At 43.0% G+C, this 26041-nt stretch overlaps 1 protein-coding gene across 6 annotated transcripts in view; it reads right to left on the minus strand.

The window, feature by feature from the left end:
- Positions 1 to 920: 920 nt before the first annotated feature.
- Positions 921 to 26041, minus strand: part of PUF60 (poly(U) binding splicing factor 60) — a 32937-nt gene continuing 7816 nt past the window's right edge. The window contains exons 2-12 of one of the 6 annotated variants that reach the window (XM_026088340.1): positions 21302 to 21411; positions 16224 to 16319; positions 14400 to 14489; positions 13305 to 13355; positions 9037 to 9198; positions 8466 to 8558; positions 7256 to 7469; positions 6712 to 6902; positions 3718 to 3853; positions 3006 to 3241; positions 921 to 1355 (exon numbers count right to left, since the gene is read on the minus strand). In XM_026088340.1, coding sequence (XP_025944125.1) covers positions 1056 to 1355; positions 3006 to 3241; positions 3718 to 3853; positions 6712 to 6902; positions 7256 to 7469; positions 8466 to 8558; positions 9037 to 9198; positions 13305 to 13355; positions 14400 to 14489; positions 16224 to 16301 — 1551 coding nt within the window. In that variant the 5' untranslated portion in view covers positions 16302 to 16319; positions 21302 to 21411 and the 3' untranslated portion in view covers positions 921 to 1055. Of the gene's footprint in view, positions 1356 to 3005; positions 3242 to 3717; positions 3854 to 6711; positions 6903 to 7255; positions 7470 to 8465; positions 8559 to 9036; positions 9199 to 12958; positions 13285 to 13304; positions 13356 to 14399; positions 14490 to 14834; positions 15202 to 15471; positions 15630 to 16223; positions 16320 to 21301; positions 21412 to 26041 lie in introns of those variants that run through there. The other 5 variants (XM_026088339.1, XM_026088337.1, XM_026088341.1 and 2 more) reach the window with 5 other exon arrangements.

Below are 26041 nucleotides of genomic sequence, written 5' to 3' on the forward strand. Positions count from 1 at the left end.
TAAATGCATTCAAGCTTTTAAGTATTACAAAATCTGTGTTCTCAACAAAGTCTTTTCCTTTCAGCAAAGCATGTCTTCCATATCACTGACCATAGTACAAGGGCTAGATGTGTATTTTATAAATGCACTTTAGGTGCTGCAAATCAACACTACTCCCATTCTCAGCCCAGCTGTGATGTCTGCAGCCTGTGTTGCTACTTTTGGCACATAAAGGGAGAATTGGTAAAGGTAGCTCTGACCCATCAACAGAACTGTGAGGTCCAAACTACGATATCAGAACAAACTGGATATGAACCAGTTTTTAAAAGGCCCAGCTGGTTCACTTCTGGGCTCTGACCCAGGTTTGCAGAGCACCTTTCTCTGCATTTATGTCCACAAAACAAGCCAGAAGTTGTTGATGCAGAAGAGTCCTTCATATGTGGTTCACAGAACACCTACATCTACTTACCCCCTGCAAGATCTGTCTGCAAAGTGAAGACAGACACCACTGTGGTATAAGTGTGTCCACGTCATCTCCCAAGAGCCCAAGATCAGCATGCAGGTGCTCAGCACTTCTCAGGAAGGCTCCCTCCCAGCACCGGCCAGACCACCCTCCATCGTAATAACACATTACTAACAACGCAGCAGCATTCAAGGGTATTACTGAAATACTTCCTGAAAAGAAAAGACTCCCTGCTCCATTCCAACCATTTATGGCCCACCTCTGATGAAAATTGCTATTCCAGCCCCCAAAAGATGAAATGGGAGCTTGACCTGGGTGTTTCTGAAGCAACCACAATGCGTGTAAGGCAGGAGCACAAGCAGCAACCCTTCCTTGGGCTCTGGCCCCACTCTTGTAGGCTGATGAGGCTAGACCCAAGTTAGACTCAAGCTGACATGATGTCAGCCCCTTTAACACACACGCACACACAGAAGCACAGTAGCTTTCTTTGCGCTTTTATCCAAACTACAAGTACATCACAGAGATCTGCGCTCACCCTGGAGCTTTCTTTACACATGGCTAAAAAAAACAGACAGGCAGAGGGGGCAGGGGAGAAGTCTCTTTCAAATAAAGTTCATGCTGACAGGTCACTGTTATCAAATCTCTCCTGGTCGTACACCTCTGCCACCACCTTTCTTCCTGCAAACCAGCGGCCATTCAGAGCCTGAATGGCTTTGTGAGTCTCAGAGGCCATGGAGAACTCCACAAAGATCTTGACAATGATCTCAGCATCCTCCTCTTCTCCCTGCTTCTCCTGGTAGATGATGACCCTGTTCACAGCCCCAAACTTGCCACACTCTTCTGTCACTTCTCCCTCTAAGTCATCATCAATGTCCTTTGGATCCACCATGTTACGCAGCACCATCACAGTTGACTGCAGAGAGAAGAGACAAAATAAGTGAATTAATATACCTATGAGACACTGAGGTTAAATCTGCAAACCCCCAAGAGATGATGCAGCAGGCCTGAGCAGCACAGGACATTCCACTGCTGTGTCATTGCAAGCATATTACACGAAGTCAATAATGTCCCAAATTCTCAGAGATAAATTTGTTTAGTTAATTTCTCCCAAGGCATCAGATGCACAAACAGTTCTCATTCATTGACTGCTACGTTGTGGCTGGCCTCAGTCAGAAATGCTGTATGCCATCTCGGTTTTTTTCAGACTCATCCTGGAGGCACAACTAACATGAAGACCTCTCTAATTTTTTTTTTGTGCTGTTGCTATCCAGTTATTTTTTGCTTCATTACCTTCAACAACATTGTTACATATTTTGGTGAATATTGTCCTTCATCTCTGCATACACCGGAAGGTTTAACCAACTCTTTTACACCTCTGACAATTGACAGCTGACCAGATACTATCGTTAAAGGAGATAACTAAATACAAGTCTATTAGACTGCCTGCTACATAACTTTATCATATGTATCCCCTGTCAAGCCTTTTTGTGACACAGCATTTCTTTGTATGTTCTCATGCATCACACCCAGATATTCCATATCCCCTCCCCACATCTCTGGCTCTGCCCAGTATCACAGCCTAGTGGTCACTGCAGTTCAGGTCCAGTATAATTGAAAACATTGCTCCAGTTCTTATACACACATGCCTGTGCACGTGTCTCTATAGGCCTACTAAAAGAGCAGCAAAACCAGAAGGGTACGTATAGGCTGAGAATGCCAAACAACTTTCAGAAAGGTGTGACAGAGGAAAAGTTAGCAGCAAAGTCAGAATCTTGAAGATGCGTCTATAAAGCTGTTTTCCCTCTGAAAGCAAAGGGGAACATTCACTAACTCATCCATTCTCTCTTATGAAGTGCATGTCAGCGTTATCCCTACTGTGCAAACAGAGAGAGAAGACAAATGGTCCATTCGGTGTTAGAGCTCAGGAAATCTGTGTATCAAGGAAGAATCTGAATCATGCACAGGAACAAATCTCTGGCCATGCTTGTACAAGACACCTGATGAGATTATCAATACGGCCTCCTCCAGACCTAAAAATCTATGAATCTACGTTCAGTCCAATGTCCTGGATTAATTCTTGTCCTCTTTCGCATTGCATCTTCTGTAACATTTTTTGTAAGCACCTCAGAGTTTCACCCTAGAGTAAGAGGTTGTGGGGAAAAGGTGGACTCAACACTTGGAAACAGATTGCCTCTGACACAATGTGTCAGGCTTGCTTCTTTAATTATAAGTCAAAGCAAACCAAGATGGCCTTTCAATGACGCTGAGTAAACAGATGGTTTAACCAGAAAGCTGTACTAGCCAAGCTTTTTCTGGCCTAGCAACTGGGCAGCACTCCTGAGAAACTCAAGAGAAGCAGCTCCCAAAGGCAGAAGAAAGAACCTTCACAAGCAGCACATGAGCAGGTGGTCTTTGTACTCCCACATTAGCTCCGTGGGGCACCTAGGGTATTTGCTGCTGGAAGATGGTACCATAAACTGCTGAGCTATTGAGATAGACCTAAACCTCAGTCTCTCATCTGCTGACAGCAGGAACCAGCTCAGAGCAGTCAAATTACACTCACCTCCTGTTTACGAAGCAACTTCTGCATCACCATATGACGGGCACTGCTGCCAGATATGCTCATGTGTTCCTGTTCACTCAACATCTCTGGTCTCTCTGACTCCTGGAACACTTCCTCCTCCTCCTTCTCCTTTTTGACCTCCATCAGGCCCAACGCTGGGGGACTAGCCAGGATAGGATTCACAACTCCCACTTGTGGGATAGTGACTGGAATAGGAGGTCGAGCAGGGGTTACACCTGTAAGAGAACAAACTCTGTAACATATAGAAAAGAACCAATGTTCTGCAACCTTTAGACAGACACCAGCCAGTGAAGAAGAGGGTCACAGAATCCGTATTGTTTTAATTGCTCTGCATCAAGAACAACCAGGGAGGCTTAAGCAGCAACTTGGTCAGCATTCAGGGCATATGCACCTAGCGCACACATCATATATTTGCCCAGAAGGGAGACAGCAGAGTGCAGCATTTTGCATGGAGTAATAACTATCCACATCTTCACTCAGGGTGCCATTCATTTCTGCTGTGAAGTTCAAGTCCCTGTCATATCTATTATATACCAAAATAAACTCCTGCTATGCTGCACAAATAAAAGTTCTTGACAAGGCAGAGCAGGGAGGGGAATTTCAGCTTCAAGTCCTCCTTAGCTGTGACCCTAGTTGCATAGAACTGTGCTTTTAACAGTTATACAAGTGACAAAATGAAGAGTAAACACACCTGTAATGACTCCTGGTGCCTGTGCTGCCATTACAGCCTGTGGCAATGCCCCTAATGGCTGGGCCAGAGTCAGTGCTGGAGATACCAGTCCAGGAGTTGCCAAAGTGCCAAGAACTGCAGCACCTGCCACTGCTTCCTGCAAGGAAGAATTAAAAAAAAAAAAAAAAAAAAAAAAAAAAAAAAAAAAAGGCACACAGAGTCAATTCTGTATCAAAAAGTTGTGCTATGTCAGCCCTTTTCTCTTCACATTTAAGAAAGTACTAAATACGCAGGTCCTGGGGATGACAGCTCTGCAGTGCTACTACAGAAGAAAAGAGTAAGTAGGCCACCGAGCCCACTATAGGAACTACCAGACACCAAGCCCTGGAAGAAAAACGTTCTCTCATATCTCAAATTTCACCCATCCTGACAAGCTGCTAGGTACACTACTGAATGAAAGACAGCAAAGGATTCAGTACACTGTTTGTAAGATGCAGGCAATTCCAGAGCAGGAGGAATCTCTACTTGTTTCAACTTAGACCCTAGAGGGCCGTAAGAGCTCCTCAGCAACTGCTTCGAAACAGTCAAGTCGAGGCATTGTTGAATAGCTCGTCTACACACAAAGCTTTTTATTAATGCTAAGGAATGCTAATCCATTTAAACAGATTGATGTGAGCTCCCATCCCACGCCTTTTGTTGACAGCATCAGGGCTCTGGGGCTGTGTGACAAACCAGGCTAGGGAATTCTTCCAGCTTGAGTTTTTCTTAAGGGTTAGCCTTCTGTCAGATCACTTGTCTGGTTCAAAGAACACTGTGGCCAAAAACGCTAGTGTAAGTGCAAGGGCCAGGGCAAGGCAGAGCACAATATCGCTCTTTTCAAAAGCTGCGCACTTTTAGATCAGTTTAAATCAATCATCTTGTTTCTGTAGTTTTCACCTTTGAGTGCAGACAGCAACACAGAACACTGACACTGGCCTTCATGATCATAGCAACTGCAGACAGTTATCATGTCAGTGAGTTTACGAATGAGATAATCATATAGCTAAGTTTTGCCACCACCATTTTTACTGGGAAGGCCTTTCTGAACTTTACCCCTTTTGACGGCTGAAAACTTTCTTCAAATTTCCACCTTTGATAAGACGTTTTATAGGCATTTCCTGTCATCCACATTGTCTGAGCCTCTTCTCCCATCCTGTTATCTACTTGCCTCCATATGGACTGTACTCAAACAAAAATTTGATGCTCTTTTCAGCATTTATTCTACAGTTATGGCAAGCCAAGCTTTTCTAGTTTCTTCCTGTATATCAGGTTTTCCATTTCTCTTATTGCTGCAGTCCTTCTCTATAATCCAAATAAACCTCTTGACTCTAGATGGCCAAAATTCAAGTAACATTCCAGATGAAGACCTTGTTAAAATGATAACACTTCCATAAAACTACTGAAAATAATTTGCTTAATATATCTTAGGATCCCAACTTCTTTGTTGTTTAACAGCACATTATACTCATGATTAATTACCCAGATCCTTCTCTTGTTTGCATAGGCCTCCTATAAGCTCCCATCATAGAGCAAAAATTCTTGGGTTTTGGTCCTTAAATGCAGTATCTTGTACTCTACTAGTAAATGCCATACATATTCTTATTCCATTCCTCAAGATCTCACTTCTCCTTTGTGATATTCCAATTCTCCTCTATATTTATAATGCATCTCATCTCTATGTTACTGGCAAATTTCATGAGAACTCTTCTAATGCCTAGACTAAGATTGCCAGTATTTTTATTAATGGAGATAAATCAAGAACTAATTTGACCAGAACTATCAGAGTGAAGGGTAAAGCAGCTTCCAGCACAGCTCATTTTCACCTCCTCTCTTCATTTATTTATGCATCTTAAAATTCATTGTAATAGCCTTGGTCTTGTCTAACAGCTTTTCATATGGGTCTTTACCAAATCATGTTCTGAGCTATGGGTAGGATACGCAGTAAACTTTTTTTTTCTAATGAAGTATAACAGTAGGACTTATCAAAGAAACTTGGACTTAACTTTTGTTGCAAGGCTGACTTTTGTACTATGGTTGTCAAGACATAACTTTCTTTGCTATTCAGTACCTATCTCTACTCATATTTTTATTTAAGTATGGAGACACTTCCTCCTTCCTTGGTCAGCATGCTAATTCCAGGCGAAGTTGCATCTCTGACTTAGAGCTTCCCTCTGATGTTCACGAATTCTTCAGTCCACCTGAGTTTACCAGTTAGCTTCTTTAATTTCACAGATCTATTATTTTGAAACCACAAAGCCCTTAAAAACATATGCAGATATGGTCTGTATTTAATTTAAGCTAATCTGTACAAGAACCACACTGGAAGCATAAACCAGAAAGAGAAGCCCTGGTTCCTTCCAAGGCAAGGAAGATGGGCATATATACGGGGGCTTATTTTGAACGGCAGTTCTCCTCTATGAGTGCCTATCAGTCATAGCCAGGAGCTTCTGTTACTTCTGACACTTAGGGTAGTCTCTGAGCAAACTACATTTGAGAACCCCTACACCCCTGCATCAATATTCAGTTCTGCTCAGCACTGCATCACCTGTTTTCTGAACAGCCTAAAGCTGTTACAGCTGCCTTTCACCGTACCACAGGCAGAGTCTTTTCAACAACAATATTGCTCAGGTGACTATTACCGCTCTCACTATTACCTGCCCATCACATACTTTCTGGCATTCTTTTAGCTTCTACTACAACTGTTTACCTAATTTTTGGTATGCCTATCCAGATAAGGAGTCTCCCCTCAACCTTCCTCACATATTTCTTTACTTAAAGTTCCAACCAGACTCTGTTCCAAAAGGCTGCTGTATCAGATCCTCACAGGTGTCCTAGGCAAGCTTCTACATGTGAAGTCCTGGGAATACAGCTTCCATTAAAACTACTGAATACCTGTCTGGAAGAGCTCGCATTCTTGATTCTAACAGGACCACAATAACCACCCATTTTGTTGAATCATACCAGCCTATGCCTTACCTGTGCTGTGATTTTTGCTGTAGCAGCTGCTGCAGCAACAGCTGCAGCTGGAGGTAATCCTCCTGGGGTAGCAGGTGTCAGGAGAGGCATCGGAGGAGTGACAGCTTTACCAACTCTGAGATACTGACCTCCGAGGTCAAAGAGGTTCATAGAAGAAACAGCATCTTGAGAAGACTGTGCTTTCTCATACTCTGCAATGAGAAAGAGAAATGATTACAAATGACCTTTTTGACTTGTGAACTCAACCACTCTCTCACTGGACAACTTAGATTTGTATTTGTAAAAAGACCACTTAGAGCTCCAGTGAGAAGCCCCTCACCTCTTAGTTCACTCATCTTACCCCTCTGATTACGCAAGCATCATTAAGAATAGTAAGCACAGCAAGGTATCTCAACTAATTAGATTTCTAAGTTCAGGCACAGATCCCCCTCCAAACTTATTCCTATTCTGTAGTTTAAAGTAATTCTTCCACCAGAGTAAAAACAATGAAGATGATCCCAATGACATTCCCTACCCCACAATGAATATCAGATAGCCATTTTACCAATGAAACCATAGCCTTTGTGTTTTCCTGTTGTAGGATCCCTTGCTAGTGTGCAGGATTTAATCTTTCCAAAGGCCTCAAACACACTCTTGATGTCATCATCTGAAAGATCTTGATGAACAGATGCCACATAGATGCGGTTAAAAGCCCTTGCCTCTTCTGCTAGCTGGTCTATAATTGGTTGCGCCTGACCTATGTTACTCGGTCTTCCAACCTGCAGAGAACACAGCAAACAAACAGTCCGGTAAGCATTCTGAACAGCACCATCATGACTCGCCAAGACATACAGAAGGCAAAATCAAGACAGCAGCTTGACTGCCTGCTCAACCCACACAGCCCATCGTAACGTCACAAATAGTACAAGGGCAACAGTCAACTCTTAGCTCTGGGATACAACCTGCTCTACATGGTATTCCAGAAGGACTGAGAGCCTAGACAGACCCCCCTCTCGCCCCCCATTTTTTCTAAGCAAGCACTTATCTCCCCTCACCTACCAGAGACCAACTTCCAGGAAGTGAGAACAATGCTGAAAGTAAGACACAATGCTTCTATACCCTTCTTTTGAAGGCTCCTTAAAAATGCTTGGAAATGGGCACTGCAGACATGCAGAATGCAATCAGGGATATAAGTGCAAGATATAAAACACTGTACGTGCAGAAAATGCTAGTCTCCCCCAAAGTTCTACCTTTGCACAGTCATTTCTTCCTTATTGCCTGGAAAAACACAGCTGCAGTCCTTTGTTTTTTCCAGTTTGTCCTGAATGTCTCCTTTTCATCTGGCAAGGGTGAGCCATTACCTGAAGTCCCTTAGACATCAACAGCCACAGCAAAAGCCAGATGCAACTTATCCATCATCCACAAAGGCATAATATACTAAGAAGGCATAAAATACTAAGAAACTAAAAACTTTTTTTCCCCCCTCAAGAGACTTCCATTCTATGTGTGTGTGTGTGTGTGGGGGGGGGGTGCAGGGAACAAGCCAGCTTACCAGAATAAGCTTCTAGATTACATAAGCACTCTGAAGGTTTCTCCTCATTGATCAAGGGGCCAAGAGCCACCATGTACTTAGCGGGTCGAAAATGAAGGTCCATCAGGAAATAGATTTTAAGTTACTTTCCACAGCACAGTGCTGTGGGAAGCATTTCTAGCCATGAAAAACTTTATTCACAGTAGAAAGAAAGAAGAAGTTTCAAAGCATGCCTGCTACTCACCTTTATATTTCTTCCCCCCAACATGACAGAGTTCATCTGTTCCAAGGCCAGCTGAGCAGCTTCAGGCACCTCATATTCCACAAAAGCAAAACCCTAGGACAGAAGGATACTCTTATTGAATCATACCAGTCTCGGCTTGTCTCAAATTAGTGCCAGCTAATGCAGCCAAGACTTCCCATGTACCAGATTCCAATTATCATGGCCTGAGAAGGCTTCTCCCTAGAGAAGCTTTTTATCAAAGCAGAAAACTGCAGGCTAAGCACAGACCCACGGCCACCTGCTTCCTGAGTTTCTCATACCCAGAGGCCTAACAGAGAAAGGCCACTGCATATAGGACTGCTAACTGCTCAGCATCTTTCATGCATGACATCCCCATACACATCTGGTGCCCACTGCAGCATTCTGCAAAGCTAAGTAGAGCAGGCAGCCACAAACATTTATCTCAAAGTCAATACACTAAAGCAGCCTACTTTCTGGTTCAGACAAAGGATAAAGGCTCCTTCTTCTCCTGGATATAATCAGGAAGGCCTTAAGGATAAGAAAAACCATCACTCAAGCACTGTTAACCAACCTTGTGTTTCATTGTAACAGAGTCCCAGGACATATCAATGCTTTTTATAGGTCCAAATGGGGCAAAGGCCTGACGAATGGTATCTTCTCCCAGCTCATAGTATATGGAACCCACATACACACGACACATGATGGCCAGGGCGCGCTGCCTCTGAGCTGCCATCTGTATTGGAAAGAAGAACTGGCTGGTTAGATTAGGGGGTGGTCATGGATGCCAGGACAACTCTTTTCCCTTCCTCCTTCCCTCCCAGGAGCTATGACCCAACAGCAGGTAGCTCCTCACTGGCTGCAGCACAGCCTGGCACACATGTAGTAATAAAGAAGTATTTTCCTGCTCGATGCACAGACTGCTGGAGCGGATAGGCAGTACAGTTCACTCCCAGGGGCACAGTCAATCTCTGATGGGGTCTGCCACCTCAGCAGCCTTAACTCCAATCCCACTGATAAGGTCTAACCCACCCCAGCATGATCACATCTCCAGCAACACTTGCAGGAGGAGGAAATAACTTCATTCTAAGACAGCTTCCCCCTCCAGGCAGCAAAAGTTCCAATTCTAGGTGTTATTAGCAATCCCTCCCATTCCCTCCCACAAGGGGCAGCAAGAGATCCAATACCGGGCACCACCTAGTCAGTCCCCCCACCCACATCCTCCCAGGCAGCAAAGGTTCTGGAATTGGTACCTCCTCCCCACTCCCTCAAGCATCACACACCACCTCCTCCCCTTCCCCCCTCCCCAGGCAGTACAAGATCCAGTACTAGGCACCACTTCCAGTGCACAGTTCAAAAGCAAAGCAAAAATCAAACTGTTAAATGAAATTTCTTAGTTAAGCGTGTGGTGCTAGTACTCATCACTGCCTGCTGTTACTAGCTCAGATAGTTGTGCAGCCCCCAATGACTCTGCCCTTATCAATCTTGGTGCAGAGAAGGTCTCTGTGCTATTTTTCTCCTAAATATACCTGAAAACTTGTTTGCAAGACAAACCCAGAAATTTCCTATAGCAGGTATCCCCCAAAGCAGTATCCTTCAATTATTTTTCCCCCATATTGCAATTCTATAGTTGCTGCTACTAACAAACATTATTCTAGGAAGATACTGCCTTCTAAAAATCACAGGTTTGGCCAGCATATCCTATCAGCATGTCTTGGGACCAAGGCAGAAATGAAGTCTCTGTAGAGGCAACTCCCTACAATCGGCAAGACTGAATTATAGTGCATTGGAGATGTGCACAGGGCTTCATTCCTGTTCTGCATGGAACAGACAGAAAAAAACCCATAAAGCAGTAAGGGCTACAGACTGCTAAAGAGTAGGCAAAAGCAGCATTAAGCTGGATGCCTCTCTCCTTCCCCCAGTACTACAACGCTGGGCACCAAAGCATGGAGCTCTGAACAATCTCCTCTTCCCCACCGCCACCGTTTAAGAGGGTCTCCAATTACGGCCTTCACAAGAGGCCTACTTTCGTGATGTTGGAACAAGCATGAGCACAATGGGATCAGACTTCTGACCTGTCTGGGGATGCTAGAACTCCAATGGCAGAACAGAAGGGACAGCATTTTAACTGTGACAGTCACAGGAGTGCGGACATAAACTGTACCTGAAGAAATCCTTGTCCTACATAATACATGTATGGGAGTCTGACATTGACCACAGGAAGAAATCGAAACTGTAAAGGCAACGAGGTTCAACTCCTATTATTTATTCCATGTGGCAGGGATACTGTGATCAGGAATGGTTCTCACCCCGTACTTCTGCTCCTGAAGTGATACTAAACTTGCCTCTTGACTACGTTTAAATATTTCACACAGTTAAAAATCAGCTTTTTTTCTGATAGCTCCGCAGTGCTGTGAACTGGGTGGACCATGGCACGTGCACACACAGGACTGATGATGTGTTGTCTCCCAGGTTCTCCAACACCTTCCCGTTTTTGGTGCATAAAAGCCAGTAATCAGTAGCCCGTATCCTGTGCAGTGCATCAATTTAAGGTTTCAGAGCCATCACCATTCTAACCCCAAGTATCAGTGAGTGAAATGCCTCACCCATGGTGCCACAGCCTGTGATACAAATGTAGTACTTTACTAGGAGAGCTCTTTGACAAGACACTGCAGCCTTGCACCAGGCGGAGGGATTTCCCAGCTTCTGGAGGGTTTATATACAAAGAGGACATTCCTTTCCTTTCAGTTATCAATGCAACAGTAGCAAGAAAAATGGCATTTGCCCGCTCCCATGGGAGCGACCTTCACAGAAGGAAATCCACATCTTGCTCTGCTGCACAGATCCTATCAAAAACAGGTCGGTGGAGTTAGGAGGAATCTGTTACACCTGCAATATATTAGAAATCTGGACCTACAGACAGAATTGAGCTGGACCATGAGGACTACAGGCACACGTGGACTACTAACAGGAACCAGTAGCATCATGTTAGGGGAATGATACAATATATACCTGTGACCAAAGCACAGGATTAAGCGTCAAAAACTCATGAATAGAAATCTCATTGTTTTCATTAGCCACATTCAGTAGTTTTGAGCTGGCCACTGGCCCTCTTTTCCACCTATAAAACGGAGTTAAAGGTATCTGCCACCTTCATAAAGGCAGCAGCAATGTTTGTATCTATATAATGTTGCTGTTAGTTAAGTGCTTGTGAGGGTTATTTTAAGGACAAGCCAAAATGCCATCTTAGAATGCTGCTTTAAATGAAGGAGGTGATGCAAAAACATCACCACTAGCTTCAATTTTAATGCAATGATGCTAGGAAATTGTGCTCATCTTGCTGATGCAACATGGAAAGTCTCGAGCTGTAATACTTGGAGGATTAAGCAGACAGGAGGTTTTTTAATCATAGGCACTAGAATACCACAATAGGAAGTTCAGGCTGCACTTCCTTCATGTGATGAATCCTGTCAACAGGAAAAAAATGTTGGACAGAGGTCTGTTTGTATTTTCGACATTCCTGATGGGCTTTGGGATAAAGCATTTGCTGAGAAAAGGGTATCCTAGCTATACTGAACTGTACCACCACTGAATGATTCAGAGCAGACTCCTGCTTCTCTGTTCTGTCCCACCGGCAGTGGTTACTGACTCCCTATGGAGGGAGGGATGTCTTAGGAGAAGAATTCACAATATTAACTGTGCCCTTGAAGCTAATGAGAATTTAAACATTTCCTGTTACATTATCAGTACCTGCTTGTCATCTGTTGCCCAGGTGTGAATGATACAGGCTGCCAAAAACAGTTTAGCAAAACTGGTGGAGTTAATGCTATCAAGTAAGCATCTAGGTTACTAGTTAGGTTTCTTGGGCACCAGGGTTGAGAAACCAGCTGTGCTGAATTCATTTTGAGATGTATCCTTCTATTCCATTCCCAACTTACATCCCTGATAAATTTTATCTTGGCTCCCCTGCTGACATGCTACCTACCGTGGCAGTGTTAAAGGAGGGAAACCAGGTGATTTTAGTTTTAGTGCGTCTTTCACTTTGGAGTACAGACCTCCAGTTGCATTTTATATCAACCAGATACATTATATTCCAGCAAGATGGGAAAATATTTACAACTGAACCTTTGCATGCAGCGTGGAGCTTTTTGCACTTTTTGCAGTGGCCATTGTCCAACACGTCTAGGAAAAAGGAGGGGATGGATAATCCCAGGTAATTAAGCTCTTTGTGATGTTCGATTAGAAATTCCAGCACTAAAGGACTGCACAGGTTTTCTGAATAGTCCTGCAATTCTGTTACTTTCATCCTGCTTTTACTTTACTTGAGACATGCCATATTCACCTAGCCTGGAAACATGCACAGTAAGAACAGTCTTACATCTGGGCTACAAAATGCTCTGCAAGCCTATAGTGCCCCAGTCCTCCCCAGCACCTTAGCTGCCAGGTCTCTGGTGCCGTGAGTTTGCTTTGTAAGAAATTGCCCATTTGTGAGTTACCTTGGCAGTTAGTTTTAGGTCAGGACCTCAGAACTGTAGCATCCCTAGAAATGCAGCTCCCACAATTTCACAGGTGTGTTCAGAATTGTTCGAAATCTAAAGCTTTCTTTGCCAACTGACTCCAGGGCCCCGACTGCCAGTGCCACAGCAGACTGCACCCAGCCCAGGGTCTTCCTCTGGGGAGTTTACACTTTGCCTCTGCTTGTTGTGCTTGTCCATAACAGGTGGGTATGTGGGAGGGTTGTGCTGGGTTGAATTAAGAGCATTGTATTACCACTAAATACTTCCCCACTCTAGGCCCTGACTAAGACAAAGTGCCCAAGAAGAAGTGAATATGTCTATTGACCGATTGTAAAGGTGAGAGAGGATCTCCAAAGCCCATTGTCACTGCTGCCATCTGAAAGACAGTAAAGACAGAGTTCAGTCTGTTGGAGCTGAGCATACTATGGCTGTTTGTAAAAACTCAAGCAGAGCGGCGGCACAGGGACCCTGCGAGAGAGGCCTCTCCTTCCTTGCCCCTCACTGCCTGGTCCCAAGGACTGTCCAGCGCTGGGACCCTGCAGATTCCAGTCCCACCAGGTCAGGGTGGAGTTGTGCTGCTGCCACTGCCTCAGGAAGCAGGGTCTTCTCCCAGGGGGGACTCAAGGCAATAGTAACCTCTGTAACCACTGTCGTTGATTCACCCCCAGCATTTAAAAAGAAGCCCCTCAACTAGAACAGCCACTCAGAAACACGCACAGCCCTGAAAGGCCAGAGCTGCCTAATGTGGCAAGCACATCCACACTGACACTTCATTAAAACACCCCAACACCCCAAAACCATTATTTTAGGCTTCTTAACTTTGAGTAAAGGTAGTAATATGTTCAAAAAACTTCTGAAGGAAGGGAGATTTAAATAGCAGTTTAAGGATTCTCCCAGGACACAGGCATTCCAGCGTAAGCAGGAATAGCCAACCAAACTTCTCAGTGAACTTGACAGAGTACAGGGGAGAAGGGGGAAGGAAATGGGGTAACACTGTCAGTAATGCAAGAGACAGGCACCCACTCATCAAGGGGAAGAGATGGTGAAAGGATACTGTTCCCAGTAACCCTCGACACCATGTAGGCTGAATGTGGAAACCACAGTAGGTTCTTTGGCTTCTGGCTTTTCAAGAAGCATTTGGCCAACCAAAAGGAGAGAAAATTTCCCTCAAACAGGAGAGAAATTCTTAAGAAAATTTACTCTTTGAACATGTGAAATTTGGGGGCAATTTGCACGAGTCAGTAAAGGGAATTTCTTTAGAGGGCTGAAGACAGCCTACTTCAATTTCCCTGTGGAAACAGAAGTGCAAGTACCTGGCTCCGGGAAGACCTCAGGGCTGTGCTCTGGTTCTAAGTGCAAAAAGAACTCCACCTTGTAGGGGAGAGTAAGAGCAAAAGGAGAATCTCAGAGAGTCTCTCACCTGCAAGTTGGTGAGCTGCTGTTGCTGGTGGGCGATGGTTTGCTTCACCAGCACACTCTTGATACTCTGCTCCATTGCATACTTCTTTGCCTAGAAGGAAATACAGGCTCTGTAGTCGCAGGACAATACCACAGAATAGGGAACGACATTTGACTTCACACCACAGCTCCCCAGAACCACACAACTGTCTGCCAATGGTGCTTTCCGGTGCTCCAGCCCTAAGCACTAAGGCACTTTACATTAGCCAACGGTTTACTAATGTCTTGGTCTGTATCTTGGAGTCGCGAGCCCTGAAATACAGCATAACGCTTGAGCAAAGGACTGGATGGATTCAAGTCTGCAGCAGGCGCAATGTTAGGGAAGCAGCATGCACTACACACTCAGCATTTCCCCTCTTCCTCCCTCTGCCCCTTAGATCCCACCATAGCACCTTACCTGCTGGGATGAGGGCAGGACAGATAGCCTCCTTCAAGTCCTTTCCACTCAGAGAACATCTGGATAAAGAAGTTCTACAAAAGGGAAGGGGGCTCCTAATCCCCATGCCCAGTCTCTGGACTGGGCACTCCCCCTCCCCTTCCTTATCACATCTGGCCTATTCTAACTTGGAGGACCCACTGCTTTTGCTCACTAAAATGCTCCAGCTCTCCTCCTCTAGTTCCTGGCCTGTGGACACAGGGCTGATTTGTCTTTTTCATTCAGCCTTCTAAAATTTGACAAAGCCTGAGCTTAACGCCCAACGGTGTCGAAATGGAGGCTCTTTGTCAAGGGAAACCCACATATGTGCCTACTCCCAGGGGATGGGACAGACACATTCAGCCAACCCCTCAGGCACCTGCTTTCCATGGCTGTACGTGTTTGGGAGGTGCCAGGGAACGGCAGGCTCTAAACCGTGGATTTGAGACGTGTGCTTCGGAAACCTGGAAACGGACAAGGGGATTTACATCTGTCAGCTATGGAGCAGCCAGAGGAAACGAGGCCGTTTCGCACTGTGAGCCAAACAACACACACACAAGCAGCTTCAGCATTATGGGAACATTCACACGAAGCCTACCCAGAACAATACTGTACTTGCCTCACCAGAATACAGAAGACACCTAGCCCACAGCTCCCACATTCCCTGGCTTTGTTCTCTTCCCCTCTTTTCCCAACTCTGCTCTCCACTCAGTAAGCCAGGCATCACTCACTCCCATCAGGAAAGCGAGCCAGAAGTCAGTAGTAACCTCCCCACAGCTGTATAAAACAGGACCAACAACCAGAAATCAGAGCTGGACTGCATTTTTGTCTAGATTAAAACAGGTTGGCTCAAAGGGGTTGAAAATACTTGCTGCATGCTAAGGGGTCCCTTTACAACAATACGGAAAGGAGCATGGGGGAAAAAGTAGAGATATTTTGCAGTGTGTTCTTGTGTGGATAGAGCAAAAGATCAGCTGGAGCATATTAGAAACCTATTCCTTGTGGAGTACAGGCTGCTCCTAGCAGTAACTTTGCAGCAGTTGCATATCGTCTCAGAATCATGTGATCTCAAAGCGTTATCTGCTTTGATTTTGACTTAACACCCCACCCAAAACCCCCAACAAATTCCTTGTCATGTCCCCAAAAAGCAACGATAAACTCCTAACTAAAATAAACAACATTTGGGCACAAATTTAAAAGAGTCAATCTACACACAGCATGGCCATTATCCCATACGTATCCTTGGCAGATGAGTTTCCTTTTACAAGAGCAGTAATAGACGCTAGTGGGGGGAGAAAAAAAAAAGGGGGGGGGGAAGGAAAGGAAAGAAAAAAAAGTGCTAAGAAGCAAATATACATCAGCTTTACTCACTTTCTGGAGAGCTTCCTGCTGTTCAGGTGTGAGGGGAGGAAGCCCCAGTTTAGCTGCTGTGCTTTGTCCGTTTTCCATCTTTATGGACTCCGTACCCTGAGAAAATAAAAAATACTTATGAAAAACTGTTCTTACAAAAGCTTCCATTTTCCTTATTCCCAGAAACCCAGTGCACTTAATGTTAGGATGTCAAAGTTTTTAAAAAAAGTCTCCCCAAACCTACTACTAATTCATGAAAATCTGTTCTTTAATATTCTAGCCACTTCCAATAGGGACACTATGCCATCAATCATACAAACTGATGTACATGTTGGATAGATGGTCTAAAAAGTTTCCTAATCTTCCTCTTTTCAGTAAAAAGAAATAATTCCCAGTTTTCACTCATATCATCTCCATCCTACCTCTCAACAGTTAAATCCTCTACTGAATGTCCCTATTTCCTCCTTCCATCTTCTCCTATATCTTTTTTTTTTTTCAGATTCTCTTTTTAAAATCTTCTCCGAGCTTTCTAAACTTCGCATTCTGTTCTAGGTACTGGCTCACAAAGAAGCACTATTCTCACACTTGATTTGACGCATATTACCTGCACATGCAAATTCCCACCCCCAACATCAGAACGGGCCTAGAAAGAAGCTTCTGGAAATGTGTGTAGCTAGCAAATATTAGTCCTCTTCGTGCTTTGGTATTCTACTGACATCTTCATTTCATGCTCATGTTTTTCCCTGAAGTGCCTTCCTGGGATATAATTGGTCAGTTATTCCTACCATGTCAAGAAACAGTAGGTTTCTCTAAGGTACACATATCAATCTGGTTTTGGTGAAAGCAATTCAGCAGCTTATGTCTTTCTGGTAAGCGTCTGCCAACTTCTATCTTCAGGTTAGCATTCTTAGACATCCCAAAAATGCCATCACATAACTGCCAGTCAAAATGGGGTTCATCATTAAAAAAAAAAATTAATGGATGTCTTGGTTGTCCAGTAATTGTGCAAGGACTCTGCAACAAGAAGGCTACAGCAAAAACAAGGAACAGACCCATCCAGATGGCAAAATGAAAACACTTCTCCTGGCATTGCAACAACAAAATTGTCACTTGGAAAAGGTATAATACCAAAGTAATTGGTAGTTTAGCACAAGGAACAGCTAGTATGCCCATTAGTTTGATTCCCAGTCACTCGGAATCAATCATTTGCTTACAGCGCTCACAGTACCGGCTAACAACTCAGAAGCTTATCGCAGGCAGAAGCGGTTCTGAAAGATCATTTATCACCTCCACCAGAGAAAATTTTACAGGTACATCAAGATCTTACTAATATATGACCAAAATGGAGATTGGCAAAAAATTGCTTCTTGGGGGATATATCTTAAGCTTCAGAGAGAAAAATGCAGTCTTTCAGAAGCAAAAGATTCTGCAGCATGGTTACAGAGAAACTGCCTCTTTCATTGCCTCCTCCTTATCCTACCACCAGGCGAAGGGCAACACGTACTAATAAATGGATGAGCTGCTGCAATTCTCAACAAGACACAACAGAACTGTTAGATATGCTTAATATTAGCAGTGTTTTTCAGGTGAAAGCACACACACATTTCCATAAGGAGAGCCATATGCTGTACATCTGCTCAGGAGAGTATAAGCCCAATTCCTGCTTTACGTCTACTGCAGTAACATTCAGTAGGAATGTCATTTCCATCCATTTCCTCCAGAATCAAAAGCTTGCTGATGGCTCCATTTCTCTCTTATGGTATTTTCATATTTGCTCTATATATTGATACATAGAATGTTTGGTTTGTGACAGGGAAGAAAAAAGTGAAAAATAGTTAAAAGATAACTTAACCAGATGAATTCTTTCCATAAAAAACACAGATACCACCTAAATATAAATGGAGCTCAAGCATGTTCACACAGTGTTCTCAATTTAGGGTTATCATTTAGACGTAAGATAAATAAATAAATAAATTTTGTAACATAAATTGCCAAGTTCAATAAGTAAAAGGCAGCACAAAACACAAAAGCAGAAACTTATGTATTCTCAGAACACATGTTGGGGACACAGGCCCAAGAAAACAACTCTTGAGTCCTCCCACTCCAAAGGGGTGGGATGCAGGGCACAACAGCCCCGAAATTCAAGGCCTCTTAAACAGTCTGCTTTATCTACAGTAATTACAAGACAGACCTGTAAGAGCAGAAGCTTAAGTGTGACAACCCTTAAATACTAAGAACATTAAGTACCACGAAGGCTGCAATCCCCAGCTGTATTTGTTGGTCCATTTGCCCCTGTTGCTCATATACTGGATGCACGATCGATCGTGAGACTGTAGAGCTCTTTACAGCGACCCTCCTCACCGGACGGAGCCAGCTGACGCTCCTCCGACGTGTTACACAGGGCTGCACCTGCCTGTCCCCAGAGAAGGGTTGCTACGAATCTTTTTCCCCAACTGATCTGATGTAAACTTGACGCTAAATGCTGCTTAGTCAGCTCATTAATCAATTCTTCTATTTTAATCTCTGCATATAAAGTGGGGTCATATTCCTTTTTAATTATTCCTAATTAGTGCATGCAGGAAATGGCTGTTTTACAGCCTGTCACAGCGCACATAGGAACAGTCCACCCCACATACATTACTTGATGTGTTCTGACATACTAAATCTAACACTTGCCATCTCATTGTCCAGTCATTCTTTATCCTGAGATCTTCCAGCAATTCGTTTTCCTAAATGGCAGTGACTAAAGTACCCTATCAGACTACAGACTTCTTCTGACAAAGAAGTGTTCATGTTTTTCAAATAAATTTGGGGTAGAATCTTATCCATTTGTTGTGAAGATGCAGAGCAGGATTGTTCCGAGTTTGACTCCCACGGACAGACTGCACCCTGGGGGAACTTCACCCTTCTCACTACTTTAGTTGGCATGAAAACACAGTATAGACTGACAGGAAATCAGAAAATTTTCTTGCTCAGCGAGACCTCTGGGTGCATTTTTGATGATCTTGGCCAAGTCAAGCGAGAGTAAGACTGCAACAGAGGAAGAAGCCAGAGTATGACTACAGCAAGGTCAGCCAGTTTGCTGGAATCAGTTTCACAATCTTACTGCCTTCTGGGTTTAAAGTAGCAGGACATGGGCTTTTTTTTTGGTTCATGTAAGTTCTGTCTATATCATCCATCAAAAGCAGAACTCATTTCCTCTCTCAAACCAGTGTTCACAGTCAACCACTTAAGATACCAGAACGGATAAATAAGATTTTTAGTAGGCTGAATAGAATTTGCAATTGTGTCTGTGAACACGATTGTCATCAGTATTAAAATCATCATGGGAAAAATTTAAGTTAAAAGCAGAACACAGGAATTTAAGTACATCTCTCACTGCAAAGTTTCTGCCAGATTAGCTCATTTGTCCCCGTGTACCAGTGACTGCTTCCTTGTTCTTAGCTCATGCTTTTAAGGGCAAGGATTAGGAGCTCACCTACCTTGAAAGCAAAGAACGCTGTAGGATGAGTTCACTGATGTTCAGAGATATGTCCTAAATCATTCTTACTCTCTCATTTTACAGCAACAATTGAGACTTTTGTTCTTGTGCATTCAAAGTCTCAAGTTCACTGTAAGGGATTTGTGAGCATTTTCTAGGATCAGTGAACATGGAGCAGATGCCCAATAAACCCTTCTAACATAAAAACCTATTGTACAAGTATCTGAATACAATGTTCTAGAGAGGCAAATACTTTACTGGTCCCTTTAAAATGAAATTTATAGCTACATTAAATAACATACATGGACACACAGGGGAAAAAAATACAACAAAAGAAAGCTGACACACTAACAAGAACAGAGGTAGCTGGGACCATAGCAGACCATGCCTGCACTGGCATGACTGGAGAACTCAAGTGCACGCTACTGATCAAAAGATACTATCGCATAGTCCACATAGCAATCAAAAACAAGAAATATCAACAAAGCAGTGCTGCAACAGTGATCTGTGCGGTCAGTAACGTCAAAGACAGGAGGGCTACACCATCGCCATCACTGTTACATCATCATTAATTTTGATCGTCAAAAGTTTTTTTTTTTTTTTTTTTTTTTTTTTTTAAAGTCGTACTAGTTCTTAACCAATTGGCTACAAAATTTTTCTGTCCAAGTCTCTGCCTCCCCTTCCCATTTGTTTACATCTTATATATATTCTATTGTACAGTCAGCTCCAGAAACATCCGTAGTTTTCTACTGACAATTTAAAAAACAAGCAAAAAAAAAAATCAGGTTTGTCTATTGCTGTTTCTATTTCCCCTCAGCTTTTTAAAATTTAATTATCACAGTTTAGGAGCTATGAAACTTGGGATATCAAGTTTAACCATTCATAATAAAGAAGCCACTTCAGTAACCATAAATAGGTAATATTCTGTTACTTTTACGAATCATATCAATCTATATTCAATGTAATTTAGAAATAGTACAAGCTCATGAAATGGCATAGCTTCAGAATATTGGTTGCTAACATCTGATTTCCAGCATGGAAGGAAGAATCAAAACCAAGGACGATGAAGTGATCCATAAGTCAGAGTATCCAAGAACCTAGACCCAGACACCACTGAACCTGGTTCCAAGCTCTGTGCTATCCCACAACCCTCTACAGAGAAACCAAAGATACATGCTTTCCTTGATCAACAGTAAAGCTATATTAAAAACTTATCATCAACTACTCTTTAACAATGAGAGTTTCTTCAAGGAGGACTAATGACCTCTCCGTTACTCCAGTCTATCTAAAAAGCAGAGAACAGATTTGGTGTAAAATCTCTATCATCACTCACAGTAAACTGAGACTACTGCTTCTCTCTTTTCTGTCACATTAGGACAACAATACTATCAAGAAAAGGTTCACCACACCTTACAATTAATTCAAGTCTGCTAAGCAGCAATATAACAGTAACTGTTGAAAAGCAGTTGGTGCTTTATACTAACAACGGCCACCTTGAGAACTGCCTTATTTTAACACACTGAAACAGGAGAGAACAAGAAAAATAGGAGGAAAGAAGAAAACAGAAGTGAGAGAAGGTGAGCTTCTTTTAAAAGGGAAATAAATAGAAACTGGATACCTTTTGCTATGAGCACTGCTTCTGAGCGTTGCTTGGCCCTTTAAGGTGGTTTGAACTCCCAAGAGTTCAGGCACATTCGTTGGAAATTTATTACATGGATGAGAATTTCTCTAAAGTATAAACACACACAAGAGAAAAAAGAAAAATACAGAGTCTTGTTTATTTTAGAACCATGACCAGCAAACAACACAAAGATTAAATAAGACAGAGGGGAAAAAGCATTGATGATATCTTTGAAGTCATTAACAAACAAGGAGCTTCTCTTAAAAAGCACTTGGCTAATAGAGAACACACTCAGTTTAATCCTTGCTCTATCATTTGCATCAGTGCTTGGGAACCTTCTTCTGAACACCTTCATATTAGAAAGCTTCACACCAGTAGTGAAGCTGGAAGAAGAACCACCTGAGTGCCAGGTCAAAGGCAGTGGTTTTATTCTCATGTTAGGCTTTTTGCCAAAAAAGTCGTACCTCATGCAAATAAATACATTGAAGGATTTGGCCTCTATTTACTATCTAAATCTTCGTGGATTCAGCTGTAATCTCCACAACTTTGTAAACCTTTCTGTGCACAACGAGATTGGGTTATTCCTGAATTACCTTAGCAGCTACTCCTTTTCACTCCTCTCAGACCACTTTTTTCAGATGGGAAGGAAGGGCAGTGTTAGCAAACTATTTCTTCTGTTACTGTAAGCATGTGCAACTAAGTTCTGCCAAAACCTAGAGCGTGGGATATGTCCAAGTTTTTTTCCAATCTTGTCAGATGTGTTCTAGAGAGAATGGAGGCTCTGGGCAGGCATTTAAGCCTTTCAAAATGCGTCATCTTTCTAGCATCCCATGACTGAACTGCTTAAATGGCCACTTATTTGAATAAGTAAAACTCTTAAATGAGCAAGGAAATTCTATGACAAATTTCATTAATGCTGCCCAGTAGCATACCCCATTTCTTCCACAATATCAGATATTAAAAAAAAAAGAAATTAAAAAATAAAACCCCACACTTCTGAGAACATGAAAAGTCTAAAAATACATGCACACAAGTGACCTGTGTACCCTTGAAATAATTCCTTGCAATGCCTTCCCACTGCATTTGATAGAATTCCTTGCAGTTGGATCGGCACTGAGGAACAAATTAAATCTTCTAGATGTTACAATTCTATGTGCAATATGCTCTGCATTGTCATTTATCTATCATGGAACCCAGAAATCACAGGCACCTCACTTAATTTCTGACTCTCCTCAAAGGAAGAAAACTGCTGCCTGTTCCTGACAGCCCGCAATACAGTGCTAGAATAAATCAAGACACACATGGTCCTCTTTCTCTTGATTACACACAGCAAAGCAAGACACAAGGAAACATATTCTTCCCTTCTGAAAGGATTCACTACTTTCCCTGACCACCACCTCACCTACTAATTGCTAAATCCTTCAACTAATCCCTCCACATCTAACGCCAGTACAGACAACACAGTAAGAACAGCTGGAGAGCTTGCATATAATTTCAACAACAGTGCTGGATTCCCTTAAATCACAGGTTCTCTCCACTACCTGCTCTTAGCAAGAGACAGCTTTCTCACCCTTGTATTTGATACTGCCAGGCTCCAAAATGACTTTTGCCCTCAATGTCTTACATCACAGGCACAGAAAAGAGTTTACTCCCGACAGGAAACTAATGAAATTCAAGGAGGTCAAATACTACATCCTGCACCCGGAAAGGACTAACACCCTGCAATGGTGCAGACCAAAGAGCTGCTCTGTGAAACGCCGGAGGGTCCTGGTGGTCTGAAGGGTAGACATAAGCGTCCTTGCTGCCAGGGTGCACTACTAACAGCGTCCCAGGCTGCATCAGCAGGCACAGAGCCAGCAGAGAGCAGGACGCGATTACTCCCCCTCTGCTCAGCTCTTGTTAGACCATGTCCAGATACTGTGTCCCTTTTGGACCTCCTCCCCTCCCCCAAAAAACAACATTGACCAACTGGAGGGAGCCCAGCGTAGGGCCACCAAGATGGCAGAGGTGCATTTGCTGTGTCAGGAGAGGCTGAAGGAACTGGACTTGTTTAAATAATGTTCAAGATTATTGTGATAACCTGTGATGTTGTATATAAAAAGGCTTAGTAAGCAATAACCATTTTCGCAAAACAATTCATCCTTTTACCACCACTTAAGAAGTTTTCACCCTAAGTTAAAGCCTCACAGTTGATTCAGCACTTGGCACAAGTGAGGGCAGAACCCTCTAGGATGTGGGGTAAGAAAAATCCAGTGAATGTGGATAGCAAGAATCTCCTAAGGCAGACTTCCCGCAGATTGTTCCTCTCTCACTCACCGAGTGAAAATTCAACTGTTTGTATAGCCAACCAAGCAGGCAGAAATTTTACACATACATGCTTTTCCCTCAAACTAGTTTCCAGCTCTGCTTAAAAATTAACCATCCTGATAAGAAGTATTCACTGTAAACTCACCTTAATCTCATTAAAATACAAACAGACTCAGTATACAGACTGCTTCCCCCAAAGCAGTTAAAAGAGAATCCCATAACTACAACATCAGTGCTCCAGAACTGCACAAAATATTTTTAAGTGAACTTAGTTTTGGTTGAAAAAATTTGCCATCACTGAATTCGCAGACAAATAATGTGCATCCCTCCTACAGGAAAGGACCTATTATTTCACACAGCTGTGATTTCAAGAAGATAACACAAATGACACCAGGCAAGCAATTGCACATGAGTATATTATGCGGTGGGAAAAGGGGCTAATAATATTACAGAACACAGAGGAGTAACGCTATAGAGGTTTTATCCTTAAAAATGGAATGGAACTGATGAGAGAGAGACATACTTAAAAAAAAAAACCAAACAAAAAATTGACAGACTGTCAATAGCCTAGAAAGGCTGTAGGAAGAACAGAAGCAACATAAGTGCAAACAAAATTCAGGAGATTAAAAAGTTATGCAAACAGCAAAATGATAAACACTGCAAGTCACTCTGAGGCACCAGCACTGGAGGTGGGGCGAATACCATGCATTAAAGGACCATTTACAGTGAAAACATATCAAGGACCAATGTCTAAAATTGTGACAAGCAGCAACACTTTCACAGTAGCAATATCAAAAGCAGTGGCACTGAATGTCTCAAACTATTACCCTGGCTTAAAATAAAAATTTATTTAGCAAGACATTAATGATTTGATCAGTTATACCAGGTGATTCAGTTTCTTACCGCTAAGAGGTAATCAATCGAATTATTGAAAAATTCATCAGAATTGCATAAATTTGTAACTATACTCTTATAAGAGCTTTGTATCATCATCCACTATGTCACCACAGGAGCATATATAAATAATCCACTACATGTTATAGAGAGATATAGTGCTAGTGATAGCAGTACAGAAACTATGAACTATTTCCAAAATGCAAAAGAAAGATTTGTTACAAAAGCAATTTCAGGTCAAAGGGAAAAAAATGAAATATACGCAGCCTTGAACTAACTTGCACTCATCCTTACAAGTTGCACATAAAGCATAGTTATATTTTCCATGCTAAGAAGATAATTATATTTCTCCCATAAACACCATAACTGAATTTTAGATCTCAAATTCATATATACAACTGCAACACTAATTAATTTGCCGCTAAAATTAAGAATGGCTAGTTTGACTAACTTTAACAGTTTAGTGAATTAAACTATAATTCAGCATGTGGAAGAGAAAGGTTCAGTCCTATTTCTTCAATCACTTTCATACTGTTCTTTGGTACACACTTGACCGCTGTCAGACACATACTGTCAGCTTTGTCTCAGCAGCTGAGCAAAGTTTTGCTCTGGTTTCTCCATGAAGAAATACTAGGTCAAACCCTAGACATGCTGCAAGTAGTATCAGCCACTGCAATAAAGACAGCAGAGAGCTACAGCCAAGCTATAAACGTGCAAGAGTCGTTTCTACTTTTTGCTTCTGAATGATCCTGAAGTTCAGATACTGATGTTTCAGGGGTATGGTGGGAACCTACAAGAATTATCGTGGGGTGGTTAGGGGCAGGATCAAAGGTGGGGAAAAGGAGGGATCAGCATGGATTGGGGAGGAAGCATGGGAAAACAGAGGAGAAAGCAGATAAAGGGGCTGGGTGAGTATAAACAGGGAGTTGGCCAGTACACTGGTTGGAGCCTGGCACTGACCACCACAGTCTATCTCACAGTCTCATTAAATCCCATTTCTAACTATCTTCTGTGTGGATGTACTCTCCATTCTGATTGTGTGCGTGAAGCAAACTTCAAGCTGGACTAGCCATCAAGCAGGAGAAGAGGTCTGAGTACCAGCAAGCACGTTGGACCCACTGGAGCGGGACTGCAAACCTCACAGGTCCAGATGCCAGCAGCTGGGGGAAACAGGAGGTCTAGGGGCCAACTCCTGGAAAGGCTGAGCAGCTAATACCAGCTACTGGAGTGACCCAAAGATTGGGGGTATACGTATGCAAGATGACAAGAAGTCAGACCGCCAGCAACGAAAGTGGGACCATGAACCTCAGGGGCTTGTAGATCCAGGTGTAAGCAGCTGGGGGAGACAGGAGATCTACAGGGCAGCTACTGGTGCGACCCATAGAGCGCGAGTGTAAGCGTGAGCGCATGCACGTGCACACATTCATTCCCCCAGAGGACTTCAACACTGGTAACAGTATCAGGCCACTGTGCTGCTCATGTTCATGCAAGTGGTGTGCGTATGTGGGTGTCAGTAAAGGCACCGGTTTCTGTCTG

This window comes from Apteryx rowi, unplaced genomic scaffold, assembly GCF_003343035.1.
Source record: "Apteryx rowi isolate R43461 unplaced genomic scaffold, aptRow1 scaffold_766, whole genome shotgun sequence".
Taxonomy (NCBI): Eukaryota; Metazoa; Chordata; class Aves; order Apterygiformes; family Apterygidae; genus Apteryx; species Apteryx rowi.